Raw genomic sequence first — 26,412 nt, forward strand, 5'->3', positions numbered from 1 at the left:
ACAACCACTAGGTATTATTATACCTAAGGAAAAAAAAAGCAAAGAATCACTCAAGACAAGTGTCCCTGAACTTCAGAGCAGATGCAGCCCGTTAGGTTACTTTGTGTTGTTCTATTCCTCTGGAAAAGAGGTCTTGAACATACACTCTTTAAGCTGTCTGTATTACATCATCAGTAATATATAATATATACAGTATGCACATATATATATATATTTGCATACATATTTCTTTTACCTCAATCTGGAATCATATGGTTTCATGCAACACACTTGCCAGGAATCAAACCTATTCACTAGATCATAGCTGGTGTAACTTTAGTATCAAATCTTTTATTATACAGCGATTCAGCATTGCTCAGCATCAATCATCTCTGACTAAAATCCTCGTCTCCCTCTTCTTTCAGTCCAGTTCATATTTGTTGCCTCTATCATCCTTTTTCAGCCACCTTCTTCACTTGATGTTCAATGCTGAGACCTTATTTCTGTCAGCTTCTGAAGATAGCTCTGTGCTGCTGGCATCGAGAGAATAAACTGAACTGTCCTTTGACCTATTCGGTAGCAGCCATATCCCATCAGTCCAAATACTGTTGCTTTTATGACAAACTTGAAGATCTTACTTGAAGCTGATGGAGGAGGCACACTGAAGCAAGAGACACAAAACAACGTTAACACCTGCACAGCTGGAGAGAACAGGAAATTTCCAAATAAAACAAGGATCTTTTCTCCCCTTCCCCTTTCTGAGTGCAGAAGACTTTCAGGTAACAGATGCATCATGAACAAACAACATATTCTTTCATGTTCAAGGGCTACATCCAAATTAAATAGTAACAACAGCAACAAAAAAAAATAAAGCCTTTTCCACTTATGTACGATGCCCCTCAATGGCTACGGATCTTGACTTACTCATCACCCTATCAAAATAACTAAGACAACATCAAGACTTCTTGAGGAATATTAGAAGTTAATATTGTTTGTTGAACTGTTAATAATATTACTATGCACATCTCCACACAGAGACAAAAGTCAGAAGAAACACAGGACACAGCCCAAGTCCAGCACCTGTACAGTCAGCTTACTGTCATTCAGGGTAATGGAGGAAAACAGAGCTTGGATATTCTAGATAAGGAGTGTCAGGACCTGGTCAGGTTTGTGCAGCCAGAAGGGGTAAGTCTGGAGCCAGCCTGGCTCCTCCACAGATTCATGGGGTGTTTCAGCAAGGTGTACCCCTGGATGCCAGGCAGGCTTACCAGTCTAGCTGCAGCTCCCAGCATGAACATGCTGAGGCCAAGTCCCTGCAAGTACTCTCGCACTCCAGAGCTCCACAGAGGACAGTGCAGACAAATCAGAAAGGCTTTGCATGAAGCTGTCTCTGGTCTGGTTAGGTATTGCTGGCTTTGCAATCTTCACAGAGCCACTTGGAAGTCTCTGCACTGGAACCAGAAGGGCAGAGGACAACAGGCACACCAGGTCTACCCCTGCCTTCAAGCAGTCAGTGTATGAAGCAAACAGTTAATATCACCTTCAAACAAAGCTGACTTTGAAAGCACAGCCCCACACACACATAGCTTTTGCACCTTCACTAACAGGCTCTGCAGTAGCTCAGCTGGCCCTGTACCCAGTGCACGCCTGCACTGCAGCTCAGCTAATCCTCACAGATGACAGAGGACTCTGCATGTTGTTTCAAAGAAACCACAAGTTATTATTTATTTCTATCTAGAAAATGTTTCTAATGTATTCAGAAGCAATCAGTTACAGTAGTGCGAAAACATTACAGGCACACTCGGACCAGGTTAGATGTGCTGAGATTAGCATTCAACTAGACTGAGTTTAGATCCATGTACTCAAACTAGGGAAAAGTTAATTACTGGTAAGATTTTGCATATTTAGGGAATATACAGGAAGAGTTTTAAAAAGCATACACATTGAAAAAAGAATGGGGTAAAGGCATCCCTTTACATTTTCTTTTATGCTTCTCTATCTATTCTTCCTCAATTCCACTCCCTTACCAGTGCAATTTGAAAAAAAAATCTATTCATAACAATCTGAAGCAAACAGTGAGGTTTGCTCAGAGTCAGGTTCAATGCATTCACTTAAAAATTGGAAGTATGGGAAATGTACGTATCTATCCAGACGGTTTCCAAGACACTTTGCAACTTGCAAACATTACTAAATACCTGTAAAAGCCTTAAGAACTTTTTACTTTAGAGAGGTGGCAACCACTAACACATAAAAAACACCCATAATTCTGCTCTGCAACTGCAGTACAACAGCATGAAGGGTAAACAAGTTTAACAAGAAATGAGTCTCAAATATAGTAATCTTATGAATGTCATTTGCTTTATATTATTTTAGGAAGTTAATGCAATATTAATATCTTATGAAAGATACTGGTAACCGTTCCACTTAGTTATGGCACTGACATGGTAAAGACAGTCAAATCAAAAAGCCTAAACTGTGATGAAAAAGACCCTCTATGTAAACTTGTAGATAAGTGGTCAGGCTTTGGACTATTCAGTTCTGTAATGTCAATGAGGAAACCAACATTAACCATACAATTATATGGATCTGGGCAACCTTGTTCTACAGGTTATTCGTGAGTATGCAAAACAGTATGGACATCTACTTTGTGACTCCAGGCAAGGCTTAGCCTTGAAAAAGACTTATAAATGGCTAGGCAGGGCTTCTGTACATCGCATTCTTGGATCCAGACACCAAAAAGTCTCTCTAAATCACATTTGAGATACCTAATTATACTATTTAGGTGAGGCTCAGTCTTTTCTGTTTTTCAGAGCCTCTGAAGAGATGGGTGAGGTGCTTACGTAAACACAGTAAACAGATGTGATAAGAAAAAGCGCCAATATTTGAAAGGCTCTATTATCCTAAACCACCACAGACCAGTACTACCAGGTTGTACTATAATCCCTCCTGTATTTCTAAAGTCCTGACCTTTGTGGCTTTATGGGATACACATAGTCTGAAAATTCTGGTTCTTCAATTCCTTCTTTTACAAAGCACAAACGTCTATTTCAAGAGGTCCTTTGGAGCAAGAATTCAGATATGTGGCTTAAGTCAGCCCATATTTAGGTATACACATTAAAACATGTTATTACTTATTTATACTGTTAGAAATAGGTTATGAGCAACTGTAATAGGACACTTGCTGAAGCCAGCAGTGTCCTGACACAACAAAAACTTTGAATCCAACAGTTTATATTTACCTAAGCTAGACTGGAAGTCTGTTTTTTTTTTCACCATCTTCACCACAGACCTCATTTGAATTCTCATTTTAAAAGCCTTAAATGTGGATCAATAAATTTTCTTTCTAGACAAGGGCATCTTCTCATCTCTACTTGGTCACTGGCTTGGTTAAACCACGACATCTCAATATCCAACTATTTACTTTTTTCCTTTGATATTTTCTTTCCCTTTGCTGTAAGCACAATCTGCAAGCACTGCACAGCAAGTCAGAGAGCTGACAGGGCAGGGATGACAGTACTGGTGTTTCTTCAAGCTGTGACAAACAACCAAAAAAACCCCAAACAAACCAATTATAGCTGTCTTTTAGCAAGAGAAGCTGTTATGTCAACACATAGGAAAGGATGACCATTACCTCATTATTTCTTGGATGTTTAAGTCAGAGTTCCAGTTCTTTTCAATTCCAGGTACATGGCCCATCCCAACAACACCAACTACAACAGCTGGAATATATTTTCTAGGTTCAGCTAAGAAAGAGAGACAGAAAAACACATCAGTAAAAGAACTAATTTCAAGCTATAAATAGATAGGTAATATGTGAGATTACAAAACAATTTTCCAAGAGGTAGGGACTCTTACTACTAGATATTAAAACTCTACATATTAAAAGTTAATATTCATCTCACCTACTGCTTCTCATGTTGAAAGTCTGAAAAAAAAATCAGCACAGTTTCTGTATTTTCAGGAAAAGGTTGTTTCAGTAAATAGATCTGGTCAGGGCTTGTACTCCAGCCTGAAGATGAGAGGCTCAGCAGATGCAAACTAAATTTCTTCCTGCATGGGTCATGTTTCTGTACTGCTTATCAGGAACAGCCCTGGTCTTCACTGTCTCCTCAACAGAGGAGCCTTCTCTACCACTCTGGACAGTGGCAGCTGGCACGCATACAAACTGTGACCAGACCTGGGCTAACAAGCAGAATGGGCAATCCAAGATCAGCGCTTGAGATCACACCTGCCCCTGTTAAGCTTACTGTTACAGACTCAGCCTCAGGAAGTAACAGCAAAATGTGTACCACTCGTATGAAGCGGCTGATCAGACAACCACCATTAGGCTACTTCAACACGTGCCACCTCTCACCCTCACCTCCCATCTACCATCCATATTCCACAACTCCCAGTGGAAGTTAAGATGTTGTTCCTGAAAGTTTTGAGATTGCCTCTTCCCCAGTGAAAAAATGGCACCACACCACAATAAAAATAATTCACAGAAAACTAAGTAACAGTAATCAGGCTACTTTTCTATAGGGAAAATTATATGTAAATATAGTACATAAATAAAAACTTTGAGCAAGTCTTACTGCCTTGCTTTAGATATCCACTTCTGATTTTTTCCAGGAAGGAACAAAAAAAATTTAGAAGTGGTCACCTCCCTCGCCAGTGAAACAGAACAGTACAAAAAAAACATTAGAACATTATACACATTTTTAAAATTGTTTCTTTGGACTTTTCTCAGCCTGTTCTAGGGTTGCTCTAAATCAGAGCTGCAACTACTACAGAGGCTGAGCACAGCACCTCAGCAGATCACATCTGCTCCAGCCTCCACCTGTATATTCCTGCCTGCTTCTGGGCAGGATTCAAGGATGATACCAGTAATGTTTAATCCCTGCCTGAAGCTTAGTCCTGAAATAAACTTTTATCCCTCTCAGAATATGTGTGGAATAAAGACAGACTGAAAAACTAAATGTGAAAGTCTCACTTGCAAGCTCTTTGGTAGAGTTCACCCAGGCAAACAGTCAGACAAAGACTAGGAACAGAAATCAGACCTCATTTAGGAATATATCAAACCAAAAGTATATTTGAGTCCTGCAAATAGTGTCCAGGAATTTCCCCTTATTATATCCCTACAATAGCAAATGATTGGGATGATGGTGATGATGCTCTATTTCTGCTCATTTGAATTGTGTGGTTTTGTATTTTACTAGAATCTTAAGCATACACTTTGCCTTTTTTTTTTCTCCTTTTTGCCTCTCATGAGAATCTTGTCTTCTATTTTAAGTCCTTCATAATGCATATAAATCCCTTCCAGTTTCATAGACATTCAATAAACCAGTGACCCAGAGACTGATCTTCTAAGAAGGCAGATTTAAAGGAAGAAAAAAGAGCAGGGGAACTGCTAAACAATTCCTCTCATGGCTCATGACCAAGGCAGGACAACAATAAAAATTTTCAGCCTGCTCTTTGGACCACGTAACTGAATACATCTGTGCCTCTTTTAGCTGTATCAACTGAGCTAACAGCAAACACAGTGTGTTTGGACAAACTTTATGAAGGCAGCATTGAGGTAGTATTAAGCAAGTGAGATACAAGAACACAAGTGCAATTGCCTCACTATTTTTTTCAATCATGAGACAGTGCCAGAGGTCTGCACTGAAGTGACTGCAAACAATATCTTCTTAAGATAGCAAATAAGAGGTAACCCACAGCGCATTATGCTTCTATACAGGAAGGGCACGCAGATCACATATGGCAGCAAAATACTTCCAAAGGCTAGACAAATGCAATTATTCTGTACACCTATACCTTGCTGAAACATGCAGAGTCATAATTTCATCATCATTGCCACATCATCAGGGTTCCTAGCAACACAATTTATAGTAAGCACAGTATGAAGAACACTAAAATCAGAAGTAATTAATTTAGCCATCACTGAGCAGCTAGTGGTGACAATGAATTTGGTGAGATAACGGAGTGGAAGTGTCCCATGCCATGCTGTAATACCAGATGCCTGCCTTTTGAAAAAGTTGTCAGGCTAATTCTGATTAGTATTTTCCAATTTTAAATAGCACAATGAGAAAGGAATAATAATTTGGAATCTACTGCTCTAGGTAGTTGCAATAAAAGAGTAATATCCCTTTTTAAGTACTGTAATCTGATGTGACTTGTGGCACACATGAACAGAACATCCCCGATTCCCTAAGAACGGAACTTTGGACTAGTACATAAAGAACACCTTGCTAGTTATGATATCTGCTTTAAAACAATTACTTTCTGAAGCTCGAGGTAGTTCTATCTGCTTTGCTGCTTGCTTCAGCATGTAGGTCAAGTAAATATCTCGTTCCGAGACAATCGTTCGATGAAGATCAGGAAATTCTCCAATCATTTCTGCCATCATCTGCTCCAGTAAATCCTTCTGCTTGCATTTCTCCACATCATCTTTACTGAAAGAAAGGTAAGTTTTCTCAGTATCTGTTATGCTTTTAAAGCTCAACACAGACAAAGCAATGTATAAAAACAATTTGGTATTATACACATTATTCACCTAAACCCATGCTCTACAGTTCTCCTCCCCCAGTTCTCCTCTCCAAAAGCAAAACCACCTCCTTAAACTTGTAAAACTGAATACCTAACAATGCCTTTGCAGTGAGGGAAAGCAAAAGAAGAGAGGTCACTTGCCTTTAGACAGTTCAACTGGATTTTCACCCTTCCCAGTTTGAAAGCAAACTTAACTGAGCAAAAGCACTACAGCTTCAAAGGCATTAATTATCAGGGTGCCCCACTTTCAGTGTATATTAATAAGCTTAGAAGAGGGCAACACAGAGCACTCCCAAGGAAGCAGTCCTGATCACTGAACACACAGAGGCTCTATTTAAGGAACAAAAAAAGTACACCGTAAGGCACAGTCTGAGGGGATAGAAAGAGTTCTGCAGGTTCTAGTGTCAATCACAGGTTCTCGGCAGGAAAGTCAAAGTTATACATCAATTCCCTGAACAGAAGAATAGGAAAAGGGCAGGAAATAGCACCCACAGCTGTGGTACAGTCATAGTTTGTGGCAACAGAATAATCTGCTTTTGCATCACTGTCTATTGAAAAATGATGCTAGATGTGCTTTCTTTAGTTTCCAAGATTAAAAGGACACCACAAACGCCAACAGAGACAACCAAAAGGAGAAATGCATTGCTAGCTTTCAACAGATCACAGAAACGCCAGACTGACAAAAACATAGATGTTTAATTATGACTCCATTTTCTGTAGAATTTCATGTTAATGGCTGGGTGCAAAATATCCCCCCTACAACTTCCTTCCGTTTTCAACCCCTACCCATGTTATTTTTACAAATCAACGTACCAGATCAATCAATTGTACAACAACTGAGATGCTATGTCCAAACTTCAGGGGAAAACTAGCGTGCATATACTGTAATCATCTTAATATTGCAGTTGAAAACCAAACTGTTCTTAGGATGAATAGAAGAATGGGATAAGTTGCAGAGAAATACATCCTCCAATACCCTCAAAAACCTGCAAATAGTTTCATGCTGGTATGAGGCCAGTAAGTAAGAAAACCTATTTTGTGCATGAACTGTAGTTAATGACAGTCAAACTCATTTTATGGATGAATGTAACAACAAGCATTCACAGGAAATGACAATTAAATAAATGCTAAAACTGGAGAACAGAAGGTTTGATTGACCTGACTAGAGCCTGAGCCCTGTCTCAATTTCAAAAGCCTGAAAAAAATGCCACAGATCTGTACAGAGCTTCCATCACAGGATATGAGAGAGGCACTAAGATTCAGGGACCACATGCACAGGAAACCCATCCCTGGCAACCCATCCCTACCACTGCGAGTCTGGTAGGAGCCAGACTGAATTTAGGAGGACAGCTGTGCATGTGTTCTCACCCAGTTCATGCAAGTCATTACACACCTACTTGTGGCCAGAAGGAAAGAGGAAGCAAACTTGGTGCAAAAATGTCTCTGAAGGGCAGAGGAAACCAAACTGAGCAAGAAAATAGCTGTCTGAGAAGTATTACCATAAGACAAAAGTTCCTAACAATGTCTCTTTAAAAAGGCAATAATCACTAAGACTCCACATGTTGTTGACAGACTTTAAATGTTTTCTCTTGTTCCAAATATCTGCTCAGACAGCAGCCAGTTCTCAAGCTGCCCTAATCCAGATGCAATTTAGCAGAGCAGGCCCGCATGCTCTGAAAAACTTGGGGAAGTATAAATTAGCATACTGAGGCCCTGCTCTCTTCCATTTACACTATCAACAACCCAGTAGTGGGAAAGATTTTACTTTCAGCATAAAAATCAAATAAAAAAAATTTTTTTAAAGTATACTAGGAATTCTCCAGCACCAAATCTTTCACTTCACCTGGAAGTAATGCATCAAAAGACAGATAAATAAAGAGCAGGAACAAGATCAGAAAGCATCTTTCTTTTCAACAATATGGACTATTACGGGGAAGTTTGTATATTTATCCTCCTCACTAACTTCAAGTTTCCCTGCATCAGGCTGGGTACTGAGGACTTCCAGCTCCTACTAAAGTCAAGCTGAAGAATTGAACAATTCACCCCAATAAACATATGGGATGCTTATCCATACCTGATTGGGTCAGATAAGAAGCAAAGGCCCCAGGCAAGCTTGACTTTTTGCCAGAAAGAAAGTGCAGCAATTGCTCTCTTAAATGTAACAGGGATGGGTCGGTCTCCAAGATGGAATTTACAGAAAGGTACTTTACTAGCCTGAAAGAGAAGATACAAATCACTAGTCAACATTTCATACTGCAGTACAGTACATCCTTATTAAGTGAATGTTTGCTTCATTGTGTTATACAAGGTATCTTAAAAAACAGCAAATAGTGTCATATTTCAACATAAAAAAACCCCACTTTGGCTTTGCAGTAAATACAATTTCTACAATACTATTTCATAGAAGAATACCTCAGCTACAAGATGCAGTAGATATTATAGTAAAAACATTAATTTGTAGTGCCACTCTCTTTAGGCTACTTTTACCTAAACAGAAAGATCCTGCTTATGATTACTTAAGGGGAATAGATGGGGCTTAATATCTATCTGGGTCTGAAGAAAGTCAAACATGAAATAACTGTGGTAATTTTGTTTTTTTACCTAGGATTTGTCAGGATCACAAACCTATCAGTTTGTCATGGTAAAATATATTCAAGAAGGAACTTAAACAGGAACTGATGCCAGATACCACATGACAATGCTTTGCTGTAGCTTAGCAAAATTTTAGCACAGTACAGGATTTCTTGCATACATGGTTAAAAATTTCAAACCACCACTTCAGAACAGGACAGAACTAATATATATTATTTTCTTTCCCACTTAAAATGGGAAACACTTAAAATGTTTCATTCTGGTCTGGAATGGTCAGGAAAATAAGTCTTGAAACAGTTTGCTTAAGGATAAATACACAAAATTATTCCAGATTCTTTAACAGCTCTCTCAGATTTCCTTACCTAATTTACATAAAATAGCAAGATACATTCTGCAAGTAGATAGATACAGTGAAAATAATGTCTCAGTATTCCCAGACAAAAAAGAATAACTGTGACATACAGTAGAAGTCCAGCTTCTATTTACTTCCCAGTACCACAGCTGACAGTAGTACAAAAGGGAACGCAAAAAGACGAGACAGGACTAGCAGACCAGATACTTTACTTCCCCAAACATTCTTTCTAGATTAATGTGTTAGATCTCATTAATGAGTTCGTTTTCACAGCCTGAAACCCTGACACCAATTGTGCCACCAGGATTCACACCCAGAATTCAAAAGCAATTTAACAGGAACAAGATAAATAATTTACTAACAAAATTAAACCAAATACCATCAGAAATATAATCAGAAAAAAACCTTATCACATGAAACCTTTTTGGAGTTGCTTTCATGCCACTTAGGGCTACAAACTTCTGTACTTTGAAGTACACTGTGAAGCTGAAGATCATTCTTAACTACATCATAGGCTTCAGCACAAGTATGGCCAGAGTGCTCTTTTCTAGTCACCAACAAATGGTTTTCTTTAGTTCAACTCTGTGAGCAAAAGGCCAGCAATTTGACCTCAGAAAAACCACTTCAAGTTCACACCTCTTTGAAAGCCTCCCTGAATTCTCCTCCTGGAGCCATTCCCAGCTGTTCTGTGATGTGGGCAGACACCTTCAGAAGCAGCATTTGCATCAATCCAGACATGACTCCATTCTGGCGAAAGAGAGAGAAAAGCATTAAAAAACCAAAATCAACAAGCTATACGGATTTCTCTGAAGAAGAACGCACTGCTCACAATCATGAAAAAAACCACTCATTATGTTAGTGAAGAAGCAGCACAGAAGCTACCTTTTGGAGCCAATCCACTGATCACTACAGCTCTTTTATTTCAAACAGTTCTGAAGTAGCTTTTCCCTTCAGTGTGCAGTTAAAGTATTCTCCTATTCAACAAAAATGTACAGCAGAGTTAAGAAAGGAGAGCAGCTAGACTTAATCTGTATTTACTACACCTGCTTGAAGAAAGTGTTTGAATAATTGAATGGCAAAACAGCTCATACTGTGCTTTTAATTTTTCTTGACTGACCTGGTTACAAAAAAAAGGGGAGCACGAGTTCATTCCATTGAATGTACAATGAACACCATGTAACAGAGATACTGAAAGGGAAATAGCTAGGGTTCTAATCATAAATACTCCCACAAAGCTGGGAAACATGAGGCTGAGCACTGGTTAGGTTAACATCCACAGAAACACAGAGAATCCAGTGTTGTGCAAGAAATTGCTGTGCATGACTTCAGCACGTAAGACCTTAGAAGAGACCTCACAGTCCTGAGTATGACTCACTCCTACAAGCAGACCAAAGGCCCGTCCTCCCACATAGTCTATTATTTTTTATCAGTGGCTCAGTGTTACCTGTCCTAAAGTGCAACCTGTACCTTGGTTACACTTCTCCTCCAGTTTGGCATCAGTCTGTACCACCACCAAAAGAGGTGTTCCCCCTTTCCTTACCAAAGGTTAATTTCCTGCTATATTACCAGCTTCACACAACTGAAGATGAGGTTACATAGGATAACTTGAGTTAATATAACTGCTTGAAGTTACCAGAGGAAGGAAGGTCCTGGTCTCAATTCCTTGCTCCCAGGGCCATGCTCAGATGACCCACCCTGTGCCAGCTCTGATGCTTGTGTGGCCTCTCCAAAGGCTGTAGGCAGTTTCTGCACTAAGTGGATTCAACAGTCACTGAGGACCATAACTGGCAAAAGAGAGGGGCTATTTTCAAAGCAAATTGATTATCTGCTTTATCGTGCTTAAACCTTTAAAGAGGTTGCCCAGGGAAGTTGTAGATGCCCCATCCCTGGAGGTGTTCAAGGCCAGGCTGGATGAGGCTTTGAGCAACCTGGTCTAGTGGAAGGTGTCCCTGCCCATGGCAGGGGGGTTGGAACTTGGTGATCTCTAAGGTCCCTTCCGACCCAAACCATTCTATGATTCTATGCTACAAACTAGCAAGCATGGCACATTTTAGGAATGACTGACTGACATCAGTAGTCATCAACCAGAAAGACAGGGCACTGGGCTCCTGGGAAGAGACAAGGAGGAAAGAGGACTGTGAAAAAAAGGGTTTTCAGCATCCTTGAGATCCAGCTCAAACGCCTCGGGGATAAGGGTTTCCAGAAGTTCAGAAAAGATATCCACAAAGAAAAGAAACCTAGGATAATGAAAGCTGAGGTCATTTGCTGGTTGATCTCCCCCTCAGGACCACTGTATTTTAAGTTGCATTTTTACATAGTAACAGAAAGGGATAACAGAGGGATACATCTTTGAAGTGCACCCAAGCTGTTTGTGCTCTTAACCTGCATGAAACTCGGTGCCTGCCATATTTGCTCAGCATCAAGGAGATAAAGGGTGACAAGCAGCCGTATGTAGCAGCAACCAGGAACAACTGGCCAGCCAGAAACTGCCAGAGATAAAGAGCAAAATGCAAGTTAAAAATGAAGAGAGCAAAACACTAGAAGACGTTTTTATCTATATCAGATTATTCAATGTCAGATAAAGGAAAGCTGACCATAAAAGAACATTAAATCCTGAGTGGTGGACAATGATTTCACAGGTTGTATGCAACAGTCAAACACAAAGCAATGCTGTCCTGGTTTCAGCTGAGACAGAGTTAACGTTCTTCATAGTAGCTAGTGAGAGGCTGTGTTTTGGATTTGTGCTGAGAAGAAGGCTGATAACATACTGATGTTTACAGTTGCTGACAGGACAGTCAAGGACTCTTCAGCCTCTCTGCTGTGCCAGTGTCAGCAGGTGCAGGAGAAGCTGGGAGGGAGCACAGCCCCAATTACGAGTCTAGGATTTGATCTTAGGTTTAGGATCGAGACCCAAATCAGCCAATAGTCTATTCCATATCACGCACATCATGCCCTGTATATAAACATGGGTCTGTCCAGAAATGTGCTCTCTTTCCAGGTCATCTCTCTCTGGGTTGCCCCTTGGTGAGTGAGCAGTTGTTGTGGTGTTTTGCTAGCCAGAGTCAAAACCACAACAAATACGTATAGAAAGAAACTTAACTGCACAGGCAGAGGGATGCAGAGCTATTACAGCACACAGGGGAGAGAAAGTGAAGTACCAGTTTTATCAGTCCAGTGTTCAATAGCAGTCAGAATGCAAGAGTGAGAGGGATTACCATTACCAGGAAAGAGACAAAATAGAAACCATCAATGTGCTGCTGCATAATCTTTAGCAGACTCCTGTCCTGAAAACAAGATACTTGAACTACAAAAAGCGCAAAGAAATACCAAACATACTAGATGAGATTAAACATATTAAATGCTCATGAGGCTTGGGAAAGGATGACTGAGGAAGATACACTCTGTCGGACACTGGACATCATGACTAGCATGGAGACAGTGAAAAGAACAGAAAAAGAGAGGAATAACCAGGCAAGGTACAACTGCAGTTTCTAATGCCCTTCCCCCAGCATCTTTTATTGGCAGCTCTCAGAGGGCTTCTGGAGCAGATAAATCTTCCACCAGAGTCAGCACTGCCACGCTTATACTACATATGGGAACACAGCCTAAAGAGGGCCCTTGCAGCTACTCTTGACTGAATAACAAGTCACAGACCCCACACTGACTGCAGAACTATGGGGAAAAACAAGCTGCTTGTATATTAGTCCTCTGGATTTCTTCTTTTAAAAACCCTTTTTCCCATGGATTCCCCAGGCAAACACAGCCTTGACACATAGAGCCTTGAACTACTGCTGCAAGTGCACTGGAGGTTAGATTAAAACTGCAAGCAAAGGAAGGTAGTAAGTGCCAGCAGCCAGCTCCTGTCCATAGGGATGCATCCTTCATCTACCAATTCACATTACATCCATTTTATTTAATGGGACAATCCTGCAGCTTACCTAAACATGGAGGGCTGTATTACACCGTGCAAAATGGTACTCTTTTTTTACTGGCCAGAAGCATTAAAATAAAAATCACTACAATATATCCCCACACAGGTAACTTCATGCTAAAGGAGTAGCTTAAAAAAAAGGGAGGTTGAGCTAAGATTTTGCTGCCACCAGCCCACTTTCTTTTCTGCCCCAGAACAAGATTTCTCAACTCCTCCTCTGCATCAGGACCAGCAATCATACGGACACAGAGGGACACAATGCAGCTAAAAAGCAAGTCCTGTTCAGTCTAGCACGGGGCCATGCTATGGACACAGAAGGGACAGTGGAAACAGGAAACCGGGGTGAAGATAAGACAAAACCTGTCCTACCAGTTTGGTTTAAGACAACTGTTACTGTGCACCTTCAGGTCATCTGCATTTGAGCCAGATACCAGTCTGCACTCTGTTGCTTTGCTTAAGGGAAAGCAAACAGGTAGTTCTCTGCAAACCATACAGGTTTTGAAACTCAAGGAGGGCCTGGAAGAAGGCTGCTTTTAACCTGCAAGAGTCGCTTGATAAGTCGTGAATGCCAGTGACCCACTGCACGTGTGTTTCGTATTAACACTGCTCAGCTTCCAACTTCAGTTAAGGACAATGAAATGCAATTTTACTGCTTAAGATTTATACAAGCGATTATAAAAAGACAGTTTTCCTAATTTGATACTCAAGGATGAATGTTACAAACAGTTTTGACTTTTGGTGTAACTTTCAGCCCTGAATGCACATTTCAATAAGAGAGGATGACTAAAGCATGACTGAGCAACTTACCAGCTGGTTTGATTTTTACTAGAGAAAAATAAAGATACCATAATTTAGTATGAGATAGTTGGTCTGGTTTTGATGGTTTTCCCTATATAACCCATGCTGCTACTGAATCAAAGAGAATTTTAAGGGGTTTTTTGGTTGAGAATATAGATGAAGAAATATATTATTTAAAAGGCACAATGGCCAAATTTTATTTTTATTTACATTATCTCTTGGGGCAAAGGAGATCCTTTCTATTGTTACAGCTCAATCTCTGTATTATTCTCTGTTTTTGGAGCCAACACAGTCTGCTTTTCCTACTGTCTGCACACAAGATCACTTCACAGTGCTTACGGGGTCAGAAGACTCCCAGCTACACTGCTTTGTTTGTTGTGAACATGCATTCTTTTGGCTACATGCATCAGAACAATCCACCTCACCTAAAATAAACAGATAGATGCAGTAATTCATGCAATATGCAAGTGTTTTGCAATGTTCTTTCCTTTGACAGGACAAAGAAAACAGGAAAGACCCATTATTACCTAACTGTATGAGTCAGAAAGCCTTGCACTGACACTAAGTTCACGCACACGCGCGAGCGCACACACACACACACACACACACAAGTAGACTAGCCCCAGCCACTGCTAGTGCTTCTGCACAGGAGCAGATTATATTCTTATGATGGGTGCAATCCTGGAAATTCCTCAATTACATCAACAAAAAAATTTCAATATATAATTACCACACAACCAAAATAACAATCTATGACTTTGTTCATTCAACTGGACACTGGAAATAATTTTTACTATTAACCACATACTGCCACATTCTAATCAGAAGTTCTATCATTTTTTAAGTCAACTTTGTGCTGTTTCACTGTGTCTAGCTTAAAATTACTTACATACAAGCTAATTGGGTGAACTGAAAAAATATAGGACAACAACTTGTTTTGCACACACATCCCACATGGCGTCAAACAGCCAGAATAGTTATAATAGAATGAATAGAATCCCCCACTTTTAAGCTCAGATTTTTCAAAAACCTCCCTCAAGGCCTACTGTCAATGAGAAACTACTCAAAAGACAAGTAGATGAGAATTAAAAAGGAGGAGCAACACACTAGGATGAAAAAGGAACGCAACTAAACAGATCATGACAGACAACACCAAAATTAAGTGCTCCATAAATAGCTGTGATACAGACTGTGGGACTAATAATCATATTTCAATATATTAGGAGAGCACTACAATTACAAAGTTAGACTCATGTTCTGCAAATTGAGCAAATGTTAAACCCAGGAGGATTCCTGACAACGTTAACAACTGCCCAAACAATCCTGTTGTGGAACAGAAGACTTCAATACTCCAGCTGAAAAAAAAAGAAAAAAAAAAACCATACCACCCCACAAAACAAACTTAACTTTACCACTGCAATAGTACTCTCACCTTGGTGAGCCATACTAGGTTCCCAGCTTAATGGAACACTGGTTTTGTTTGTAACTTGACAAACTGCTCTCAACACAAAACTTTAATTCTCACCGTGGGAATCATACCTGCTTTATAGCTTGTTGAAGTTTTTCCAGATTTATTTCTTTGGCTTCTTTTAGTAATGTTTTTTCATCCATCTTTAACATAGAAACTCTGTACTGGCATAGTTCCACCACAACTACATCAGGTTGCACTTCCTGTATTGTCTGAAAAATATGAATTTATTTACAGCACTTTAGGAAGGATTAAACAGAAATGCAGCTAATAGTGATACTTTCATGATAAAAGGGACTGAATAAAAGCATGTTCCAGCAATAATTTTTAATTAAATAAACAGTGAAAGAGCAAATAAGACTTCTCCAAATAGCTATGTATTGAGAAAAACATTAAGGAAGATGATAGCTAAATGCTTTAGCTACTGAATGCTTCCAGACAGGAAGATGGAGACTCACAAATTGTGTTGGGGGGCATGGAGGGGAAAGACCTTGATGTTAAGCTTCTTTCATGTTTATAAAGTTCCTTTAACCATACTATGTGATCATTTGCACTCTGAATTACAATAAGCTTTGTAAGAACTAGGGTTGACAATTCTGGCACAAGATTCCTTCCCCTTTAGCTCCTGGAGAATAAAGCCACTCTAAACTGCAGACTTTACATGAAGTACAGCATAAAACAATTCGTACTCTCACTAAAGCTTCAGACCTATTTGCATCTGGAGAATGGAACACAGGTTTTGGGGCACCATGGTTTTATAAGCTCAGTATTACACACCCTGGGCACAGAGAAGCTGTAAACTGCAGCTTCTGTTCTAGGCTTCGCATCTTCTCAGCACATCCCCGTCACAGTGAGTATGCAACAACCACACTACACACTGTTGGTATGATATGACGCTGTATCAAGCAGGGTAAGTGTCATTAGTGAGACTTCTACTTTTAACACTGGCACTGTATCCACATTTGTTGCTTAAGGACAAAAAAAACATTTGGGATGGGAAAGCAATGGATTGCATTAAAAAAATTAACATAATATGACTGCCTCTTAGTTCACCTCATAGTGCTGTTAGCCCTCCAACTGCTAACTTGCGAAAAACAGTCCGGAGGTTACAGATCAAAACCAAATCAGCGAGTTGGACTTTATTCTCCTCATTGCTAAGTTGACAACATTATAAATATGCTGTTGTAGGATGTCAGCTTAGTATTTACCTTCACTACATCCTTTTTGCTGCTGTCACTGAAGTGGGATGTTCCAACCACATATACTTTAGAACCATCCTCGGTGTCAAGCTCAGTCACAGTGCTTGGTAAAGTAGGCTTTTTCTGCCTCTTCTTCATCTTCATCTCCAGAAGAATTTTAAATGCATCTGCATCAGCTATAAATGTAAAGGGAAACAGAAAAGCACACATGACTATAAAGTGCATGTAAATAAAACAGAAAACAAAAATGTCACCACTAAACAGCAGAGCAGAGCTAAAAGGCCATTGATTTACCACTGTAATCTTACATTCAGTTCTGAGGCTACATCATTGAGAATGCCACCACTGGAGAGGCTGCCTCCAAGCATGGGTCTCAGTCCAGGTTTCCTACCCTGTGGACACTGGGACAGGTTGTCCACGCAGTTCAGTAGAAGCTGTGTGGCAGGTGAGGCGGACAGAGAAGCAAAGAATACTTAGAAAAGGTATACACTAAATTAAAAAAAAAGCATTTTCTTAACTGTAGAACAAAAGCGCTCCCTTTTGGGATTTTATCTGTATAAACAATAGCAACACATGTACACTGGTGTGAATATGCTGTTAAAGTCACCTGCACATATTGGTACTGGTAGGTATCCTATCTTAGCCTTTTCCATTATTAACACACCAGGCATAAGTATACAAATGAAAACTAAACCTTAAGAGGCATTCAGGTCAGCAAGTCAATCATTCTTCTCCAGTTTCAACAACAAACTATTTAAGATCAAAATGGTACAGTGTGAGTTCAGCCCATCTGTATCAAGCTTGCCATGGAAAATAGGAAAATCTATCAGTTCCATCAGAAAGCCTCATTAACTGAGATAGCGAAGCTTCAGTCGTACATCAATGGGAAACACAGTAACTTTGAATAGAACTATATAGAATATAGAACTTCGAATGAGTTATCTTTAATCTGCAATGCTTCTGAGAAAAAAAAAAACATCAAGTAGGAAAGCAGAGTTTCATTTCCAACCAACTCTTTCTCTGGCAAGCTGCTGCACAAGTTAGCAGAGGTCTCAAGTGGTCCAGAAGCCTGGAATAGGATCATAATCCCAGGAAAAAAGAAGGGTTAGTGAACAGTTTGCAAGAAGGATGTTAAAGATGCAGATAAATTACAGCTTCCTACCATTACATTAATTCTTTTCATTAATCTGGTTTAAGTATATGGCTCTGGCTCCACATCTGTCCCACAAATACTTATTTCACGGGATTTTATGTCAAGAAAACCAAAACCCAAAACAATGGCCACACTCCAACATCCTTCTTAATTAGCAGCCTACTACTTTACAGACAATACTCAAGAACAAGGTTTGTTGCAATCAGTACAGTCTGATCTAAGACCATGCTGCTGCCAAAACAGATGGCAATACTAAGGAGGGGGTGGAGAAAATATGACTGTAAAAGGAAGAGGAAGAAGGGCTGTTGCATTTGTACCATTCTCAGTCACATAATCATAAAAGCAGCCATAGCCCATCAATCAAAATCTACATAAGCAAATATCCTGTCTCCCACAATGGTCAAAAGTGGGTATCTAAGGAAGAATACAAGAAATGGGGAAGTGTGCACAGTATCTGCCCCAAATACTCTGCTAGCCTAAAGCCATTTATGCTTCAGATTCCCCCAGTTCAAAGTAGTTTCTACATATTCAGTAACCCTTAAAGGATTTCCTTTCTATTAATTTTTCAAGCCTTCACCTCATACATATATTCAGAACTAGACTGAATAATGAAAAATTGCTATAACAGTACAGTACCAGATGTTATCATTTAAGGACATAATCAATAAAAACATTCTCAAAAGCAGCTACAATTTTTATTAAACCAATTTCTATATCTGGAGAAAAAAGCAACATAAAAAATTAATCTGCTTCTTTAGGTCCGAATGCTTTTCCTATTGCTTCAGACAAGGCTCTGTTTGCTCCCATGATTATTATTTCTGAAAGCCGTGATCCCTAGGGATTATTCAGCAACTTCAGCATTACAGTAATGCTGCTGTTACCCCTACTTTGCCTTAAGGTGGTTTAGAGCCTTGTTATTTGCCAGAAAGCACAATCTAAATGTTCCTATTGTTCAAAATAAGGATTATACACATTAATATCACAACAGTACACCAGTAAACACAAAGCAAATCCTAACAAGCCTTTGTTTTCTCCTCCTGAGAAACACGTCTGTCATTATCTGATCCTTACCACTAAAAGGTAAGGACTGGTACTCTCCTTGGGCTTCACGAAACAGTTTCGTCTGGAATACTTCTATTCCCATATCCTGCAGGCTTGGCCTTCATATCAAAACATCACGCTGGCATGCCTAAATTATTCCACCTGGGACAACTGATTGAATATCATAACACTAGGTGCCAGAATGCTGAAGCAAACATGTACTTATTCATCTCTGGCTTAGAGAGCAACGACCAAGCTGAAAACAATAGCTAAGTATATATATTAAATCAAAACCCATTTACTTTCTTTTGAAGGCACGGGAGCAACAAACTGACAATCAATGTGTCATCGCTATTTCCAAATTTGGTTTACGCAACTAGGCTTTTCTACAAATCATGAACAGATTAAGTCAGATACAACCTCATTTATATCTCCCTTTTGTGCTAACAGCCACACCCTTATGAGGCAAGGAAAAGGCATGGACATTTAGCTTAATATACTTCCACCATGATACACCCTCCCCAGTCAAACCAGAAACATACAGATATTCTGCGATATGCTTGACGTTTCCTTTGGGCCATCTTCTGGTGCATCAGAGGAGGACATTGGATCTGCAGCAGCCTGCATGAAACAAATTCAAAAGGAGGCTGGGAATTATAATGAAATGTTTTAATACATCTTTCCCCTTGTGAGCTTTCTTGATTGGAACCTACATGTAATATTCAAGCAAGTAAATAATTAAAGCAGTGTCAAGAGTTCAAAATGTCTGTGGCTTTACAACTGTTTTTCTCCTGGCTGGATAAGTATGAGAAAGAACCTATTAAAAATTAATTTAAAATATAATATTTATACTTGATCTAGAGTTTTAAAAAAACCTGATTCTAGAATAAAAAGAACAAATTTCTCTAACACTACTATAGCGTTTTGTGTGTTGGAAACTTAAACGTGCACTGATTATTATAATACCATTGCCACTTATAAGATGGCATATTTGATTCCACTACCAGTCAGCATTACTCTGTCAGGACTCTGACAAAGTTAATCAGCACTCCCAATAATACACATATCCATTCAAGAAGAGTTTGCTCAAGTATTTTATTCTTTCTGTTAGAATAAGTGTAAGGTAATTACACAATATGCACACCCAATGTTATAAAATGTATGTGTTTGTTGACTTCATAGACAGAGATCAAAGAGTCAAAAGCATGAAAAGCATCTGCATAGTTTTGCTCCCTAAAGGATCAGCAGGTAATTGAAAAGACTGTCAAAGACTGACACTTAAATATTATTACTAGAAGCATACAAGGCAGGTCTTTGACTAACAAAACCTTTCTTATTTCTAACGAACAGGCAAGTTTTAAAACCTGTGCATAGAATTCAAACAATTCCAGTCACTCAGTCTATGTCATCCAGGCTGGAGAGGTAAAGCTAGTGCAGAAAAGAGAGAACTTAACAATCAGGGAAAACTTGATTATAAGCTATATCTAGGCAACTACATTAATTCAAAGATGCATCAGGATAATTATTGGGAGAATCTGGAACTCTTGAACAACACTAAATCAAAAAGTTAGAGACAGGATGTGAATCCATCATCATTCAAGTACCTTCCAAATGAAAGGCAGTATTAATGTGTCAGCAAGCAGGCAGCCAAACTCTCCTGAAGGATGCCAGCTTTTTGGCTGGAATGACAGGTTTATTTACTTTGCACTTAACCTGGTAAGTTTTAAAACAGGATTGTACAAAGCACATCCAATTGTTAGGAGCTCTGAACAAGAGTCATTTCTTCATGCATTCCATTATGCCCATTTTCAGATAATAAATCCTGGGTGTCTTACTTTGGCCCCACTGAAGATAACACAAAATTTGTCATTGAATTTCATGGAGTAAGACCAAAAAGTGCAAGAGCTCTATAGCACAAAGTTTAAAACATTCACAGCAACATATCATCCTTTTGCTACAAAGCAAAAGTCTGTTCATGGACAACTGCAAACTGCGATTATACCACAAATTGCAATTACATTCACAAATCTAATTTAACACCAGCTCAGCTTTTGATCACAACATATGGCTTGACTCTACTGCTTGCATACGTAACTCTAGTCATAAAAATATCTTGAAAAATGTATCCATCTGTAACATATGGAATTAATCCTGTCACTTATGCTGGCTTTGTAATCGTAACAACATTACAACATAGCAGTGGGAAAAGCACTAAGCACCACATTAAGAGTCTGATATTCCCTTCTTTTTTTAACTAACAGGACACAGAAACTGACATTCTTATATCTCATAAGAAAAAAATTTCCCTGAGCCTTACCTATTACACTGGAAAAAGGTTTTGAGATATAGGGATATAAAAGGAGAAGGAACAGAAACTGTAGAAAAAAGCACCTTATTTTAAATTGTCAAGGTACTCAACCTATGTACAGTGACATCATTCATATACAATTTGTACGGTTTACTCACACAACATTGTTTCCTCTTAACTCTTTAAGCTCATAGGTTAAACTATTTTCTGCAATGCCTCACTTGCAAGAAATTCAATACAAAAGACCCTTTTTAGCTTCTGCAATTGTAAGGAAATGGACCCTGAAAAAAAGCTAAATGTACCCAAAAAACAGCACTCAGCCCCCCACCCCTTTTAAAAGGGGTCTCACACAGGTAGTCTTGACCCCCAACTTTGCAGACCTTCCCTGAGGATGAATGGAAGAACCTTGCTGATTCACTCTTGACCTTCCCTGTAATTCTACTGAGAAAAAAAAAATCTTCAGCTCCAAGCCCTACCTCAGGCTGTTGCTCCTCTTGCATCCCTGCAGCGTAGGCTTATTTTCACCAACCACACAAGAACTACAAGAAGTAAAAGGAATGGAAGAGAATTAAAAATTAACAGCACAATCCATATTTAAGAACTATAAGAAAAAAAAAAGCAGAGGCATCTGTATCATCTCTGATAAAAGTTCAGTTGATGAAAATTCAAGAAATAAAAGAGGCAAACTGAAGATGCACAAATGCCACCTGTTCAACTCTGCTGCTGTTAAAAAACCCCTACAAACCAAGAGAACAAAACTATCAGAAGGGTAAAACTAGCCTGTCTCAATCCAGTTTTTGAGTTGGGTCTAAATCCAGAGCATGGTTCTGTTCTCACACACTGAGAATACCATGATAAACAAGGGTGGATTTAATGGGAACTCAGAATCTACTTTTTTTCCTATCTCAGATTCTGAAAAAAAATGACTTTTTTCCTCCAGATCACTCATAAGTAATTGCAGATACAGGATGGCTGTCAAAAAGGTTTCAGCAGCAGCAAAAATCTTGCTCAACTAGATCACTAGTTCTGTCTTGTCCAAACAAACTATGTCAAAACAGTTTTTAGGCAAATTTTAGGAATTGTCTATATATCTGGGACTTCACTGCTACAAAGACTAGGAGAGCAGTCACGGTCTTAATATTGAACTAGAGACCACACATATTATTATCAGATCTGCATCATGTTATCATGTATATGTTATCATGTATATATTTATGTATATATGCCAGGGTCAGAACATCAGTAAGATCACGCCTGTGTGAAAAAACCCTGGGAACTGGTTTTTCAAACCCTTTGTGAATGGTTTCCATGTCCTATTTTTCAAATTCCTTCTTCCAGCCATATTATTAAAGTTCAAAATTTCTCCCTGTAGCTGGCAGAGTGCTATGATTTGACTTCGACCACACTCTAACGGGATCGCACAAGCTGCTGAATGCATGACGAGTGCTCATTCTGCTTATTCTCACTGCTATCCCACTAAAACTGACGCACTCGAAGGACATGCTGCTCCTTCACTACAGCATTTTGGGTTACCTCCCTCTGACCTGTTTCACAGTATATGTGAACAGTGTTGTGTTTTATTAGACTGGGGAGCAGTCCTGATCAACTTACTTGTACAACACATTTGCAGCCTTGCCCTGAGGAGCAGAGGGCCAAGTTAGGCTCCTGCCCTACACCCAGGTGAGGTTGGAGGAAAGACAGCTGGAGCCTGTGAGACAGCACATCAGCATGCAATTGCTATGGCAGAAGCCCCCCCTCCCTCCCCAAATGCAACAGTCTCCTTGAGTCTGATTAGCACTCTACACCTTGGTTTCCAGCCTTTGTTTCCCAGTAAGTTGTTTTGCTTTCTACCTTTGCTTAAAATGTTTACAAAAAGAATGTTCACCTGGGCAGCGTGAAGCATGCCAGTGTAATTCAGACAGCAGGCACGCCTCCCTCCACACGGTACAGAGGGACTTCAGCAACTCACGCCTTCGCGTTGTCCACTGCTAGTGGTCAGCCATCAAACCGGAGATCACAGCTGCAGGCTGGGCAAGAAAACACGTGGAGTGAGCAAGAGCCTGGCTTTTGCATGCTCCCTGGAGCAAGTCCCCACGAAACCCAGAGTCTTGTGCCCTGAGCAGGCAACAGCTACAGACACAGCTCCCAAGCTGCAAGGCTAAAACCTTGTTAAAACAAAAACTACACACTGCAAACAGTCCAAGAGGTTCAGCTTTATTCGAAAACATGCAAGAAGTCTGCACAGCCAACGTAAGTGCTCCATTATTTTTGCTATAACACATAACATAAATTTAAAACCAGGACCGTGTCTCCCCCCTTTCCAAGGAGTCAAGTCAAGGAAACTTGGATGTTGGAGTAAGTTGAAATAGCACACGAAGCTGAACTGCTCCTTGCCACTTCAGCATTTCCACGATTCACATGTGGTGTGGACAGCTCTAAATAAGCGCAGAAGGAAACTTCTTCCTCTGGACCTGCAACCTGAAAAGGGACACGCCAGCCCGCTGACACCACACACCAGACTGCCTGGCCAGCGTTGTCTGGTGGTGCTGTGGGCTTAAGTGAACCTACCACCTGTTTTTACCCTGTCCTCTGATAGACTGGTTTAACTATTTATTGACTTGTGCAGTAAACCAGACTGGAGAACAGATTCAGGTTAAAAACCAACATTTTTTCCCCACCCTACCAAGGCATTTGAAGCTCAGATGACCAAACAGCTGCAGGAACAACCGTGGCAGCAAAACTGAAGGGACAGTATGAAGAGGAGATGCTGAAACCAACACTGCCCTCTGAGAAAATATTTGTTCAACTACAACATCAGTCAGGGGCATACCAATACTCTGATGCTCAGCTCGGGGCTTGGTTCTTTACTGGTTTATGTGCAAAATACCACAGTATTTTTCTGCCAGTGAATCAGCTGACCCTAAATACAAACTGAAGTTCTAAGCTTGGCTAAGGCCTGCCAGGGTTTGAAAACATGTGGATTATCTATGGGAGTGCTCTTAAAAATACTGAACGGCAAGTTTCAGTTAAAGAATAGACTTCTATACAGAAGCACCTAGTGATTTTTTCCACCAAGTGACATTTCAGAAAACCTCATCTCATTCTCACCACTGGGTAAATTATGTGTCTGATATTGGAGAGAGCGCACTTAAGCTAGCTAGCACTGCTTTTTATCCGACCTGTACAACCTCTGGAGAAAGCAAAGCTGTTCAGTGTGGTTCCCAGCTCCACCATAGCACGGTTCCAGCCTCTGCCGGGAACCCACAGCACAATACTGAGATGGTCAGATGAGAGGCCGGGCAGCCACACAGACAGGCAAGTCTGCCCCTGCTTTCTTCTAGGAGATCTTGTTCTCAGGCGCTTAGATCTGCTCAAGATCCACCACAAGTGAAATTTTCCATGCAGAAGACTTGTTTCTGGATTTTTTTTTCTTTAGAATATGTCCAGGAATACAGATTATTCAGTCAACACGAAGAAAACTTACAACCGGCTGTCAACAGTGAACTAAAACCCAACTGAATAACTGCCATGAAAATCTGCATGTGTTCAAGTTCTTCCTTAGCGTGAAGGACGACAGGCACAAAACATGTCAACACCAGAGTACAGATAAGGCTGGCTACTCAGCTAGCCAGTGTCCTCATCAACCACCTCAGAGAAAGGACACATATATTGGGAACTAGTCAAATACCATGGACTCCAGGCTGACCTCTCATCCACGTAGAGAGATTACCATCCCCATACACTGATGTACTCACAGAAGATATCCACATCCCACAATACTTGAAATGTTAATCAGGAAAACTCTGAGAAAGGACTGAGCATACCTTGCTGATACACAGACAAGGAACTGAAGCATATGCATCTGTATGCACTTCCTCCCCCCACATCCAGCTGTGAGAAAAATGGTGTCGATTCAGATCAAATCCTGCCAAGCATCTGGGCCACTTAAATCCAAGCATTTCCGGATTTCCTAGAGCTTGGTTTTTCAATGTTGCCCTTTCCCTTTTTTGTTAAATGAAGTTCAACTTCTTAAAGAAATGAGACTAGGCAACAAGGCAGAGCTTATTTGTCTGTGCTTTCTAACCCACGGGTGAATCTTAAACTAACTTGGCAGGGAGGTGTCTCACAGTCATTTAGTGTGTGTGGAACACTCCAGGAAAAAAAAGATTACTGAAGATTACAGGGGATAGTGCACGGGCATGTGAAAAAAAGGAGGTCAGCAGAACCTGCCAGGGAACAGAAGGAAATTCAAACCAAAGTTGTAAAGCCACAGGCAAAAGACAGGTTCAGACAATTATTTATTGTGTCCCATAATATGTATACCACAACATCTCATAACCTCGAGTTTTTCTAATTAGCGTGGGATTTGGCATGAACATGTGAAACCAATCAAATGGCTCTCCTCCAGCTACTTCAAAGGCCTGTAAGAGGCCTTCATGAGATAAATCACATATTGAAAATCTCAGATATGACAGTGCATTTCTTTCAGACATCTGGGAGATGCAGCTTCTAGGCACTCAAAGATCAGAGATTAGGAAGTATTTCTGTTCTCTGATCTGCCAGGAGACTGTCTTAATCTGGGATTCATTCTTCCTGCTATGAGAGTCTCACCAAGAAAATCTCTGGAGCCAGAAGAAACAGGAAGGTCCCTGACCTGGCTCCTTATGATCCAGGAAGGCTGGGTTTTGCCTCTGGAATTTTCTTGAAAGGACGCCCTGATGACTGAATTCCTGATTCAGTCCCCAACTCAATCAAAAATTTTCCCCAGCAAGCGGAATTTTTATGCTTGTTTCAACTTCCCTAGTCCTAGAGGGCTTGCCATTCACTGGGTGATTAAATATTGTTCTTTACGTATCCATGTATGAACAAATCAAGCCCTTTTCCTAACTCTTAAGATACCTAGGCAACCAAACAGGAATTTTTGAGACCACCCAAAGAACTGCAAGCCTAAAATTTAGCTATTACTTATCTTCCTGATAGGCACTTATTTCCTTTCAAGGCCTTCTCCTGACAGCACACGCAGGGCAGCCGTTCACACTGACAACAGCGCTGTGGAAAAGGGG

The 26,412-nt window shown here is 40.1% G+C and overlaps 1 protein-coding gene across 1 annotated transcript; it reads right to left on the reverse strand.

The window, feature by feature from the left end:
• Positions 1 to 305: 305 nt before the first annotated feature.
• Positions 306 to 21,849, reverse strand: TRABD (TraB domain containing). Its single transcript, XM_010086643.1, has 9 exons — positions 21,826 to 21,849; positions 19,584 to 19,662; positions 16,857 to 17,023; positions 15,720 to 15,860; positions 10,088 to 10,198; positions 8,582 to 8,721; positions 6,241 to 6,413; positions 3,611 to 3,722; positions 306 to 640 (listed from the first exon to the last, which is right to left on the reverse strand). The coding sequence occupies exons 1-9, from the start codon at positions 21,847 to 21,849 to the stop codon at positions 463 to 465; spliced, it is 1,125 nt and encodes a 374-aa protein (XP_010084945.1). The 3' UTR covers positions 306 to 462.
• Between the last annotated feature and the right edge of the window lie 4,563 nt (positions 21,850 to 26,412).

This window comes from Pterocles gutturalis, unplaced genomic scaffold (assembly GCF_000699245.1).
Source record: "Pterocles gutturalis isolate BGI_N339 unplaced genomic scaffold, ASM69924v1 scaffold14031, whole genome shotgun sequence".
Classification (NCBI taxonomy): Eukaryota; Metazoa; Chordata; class Aves; order Pterocliformes; family Pteroclidae; genus Pterocles; species Pterocles gutturalis.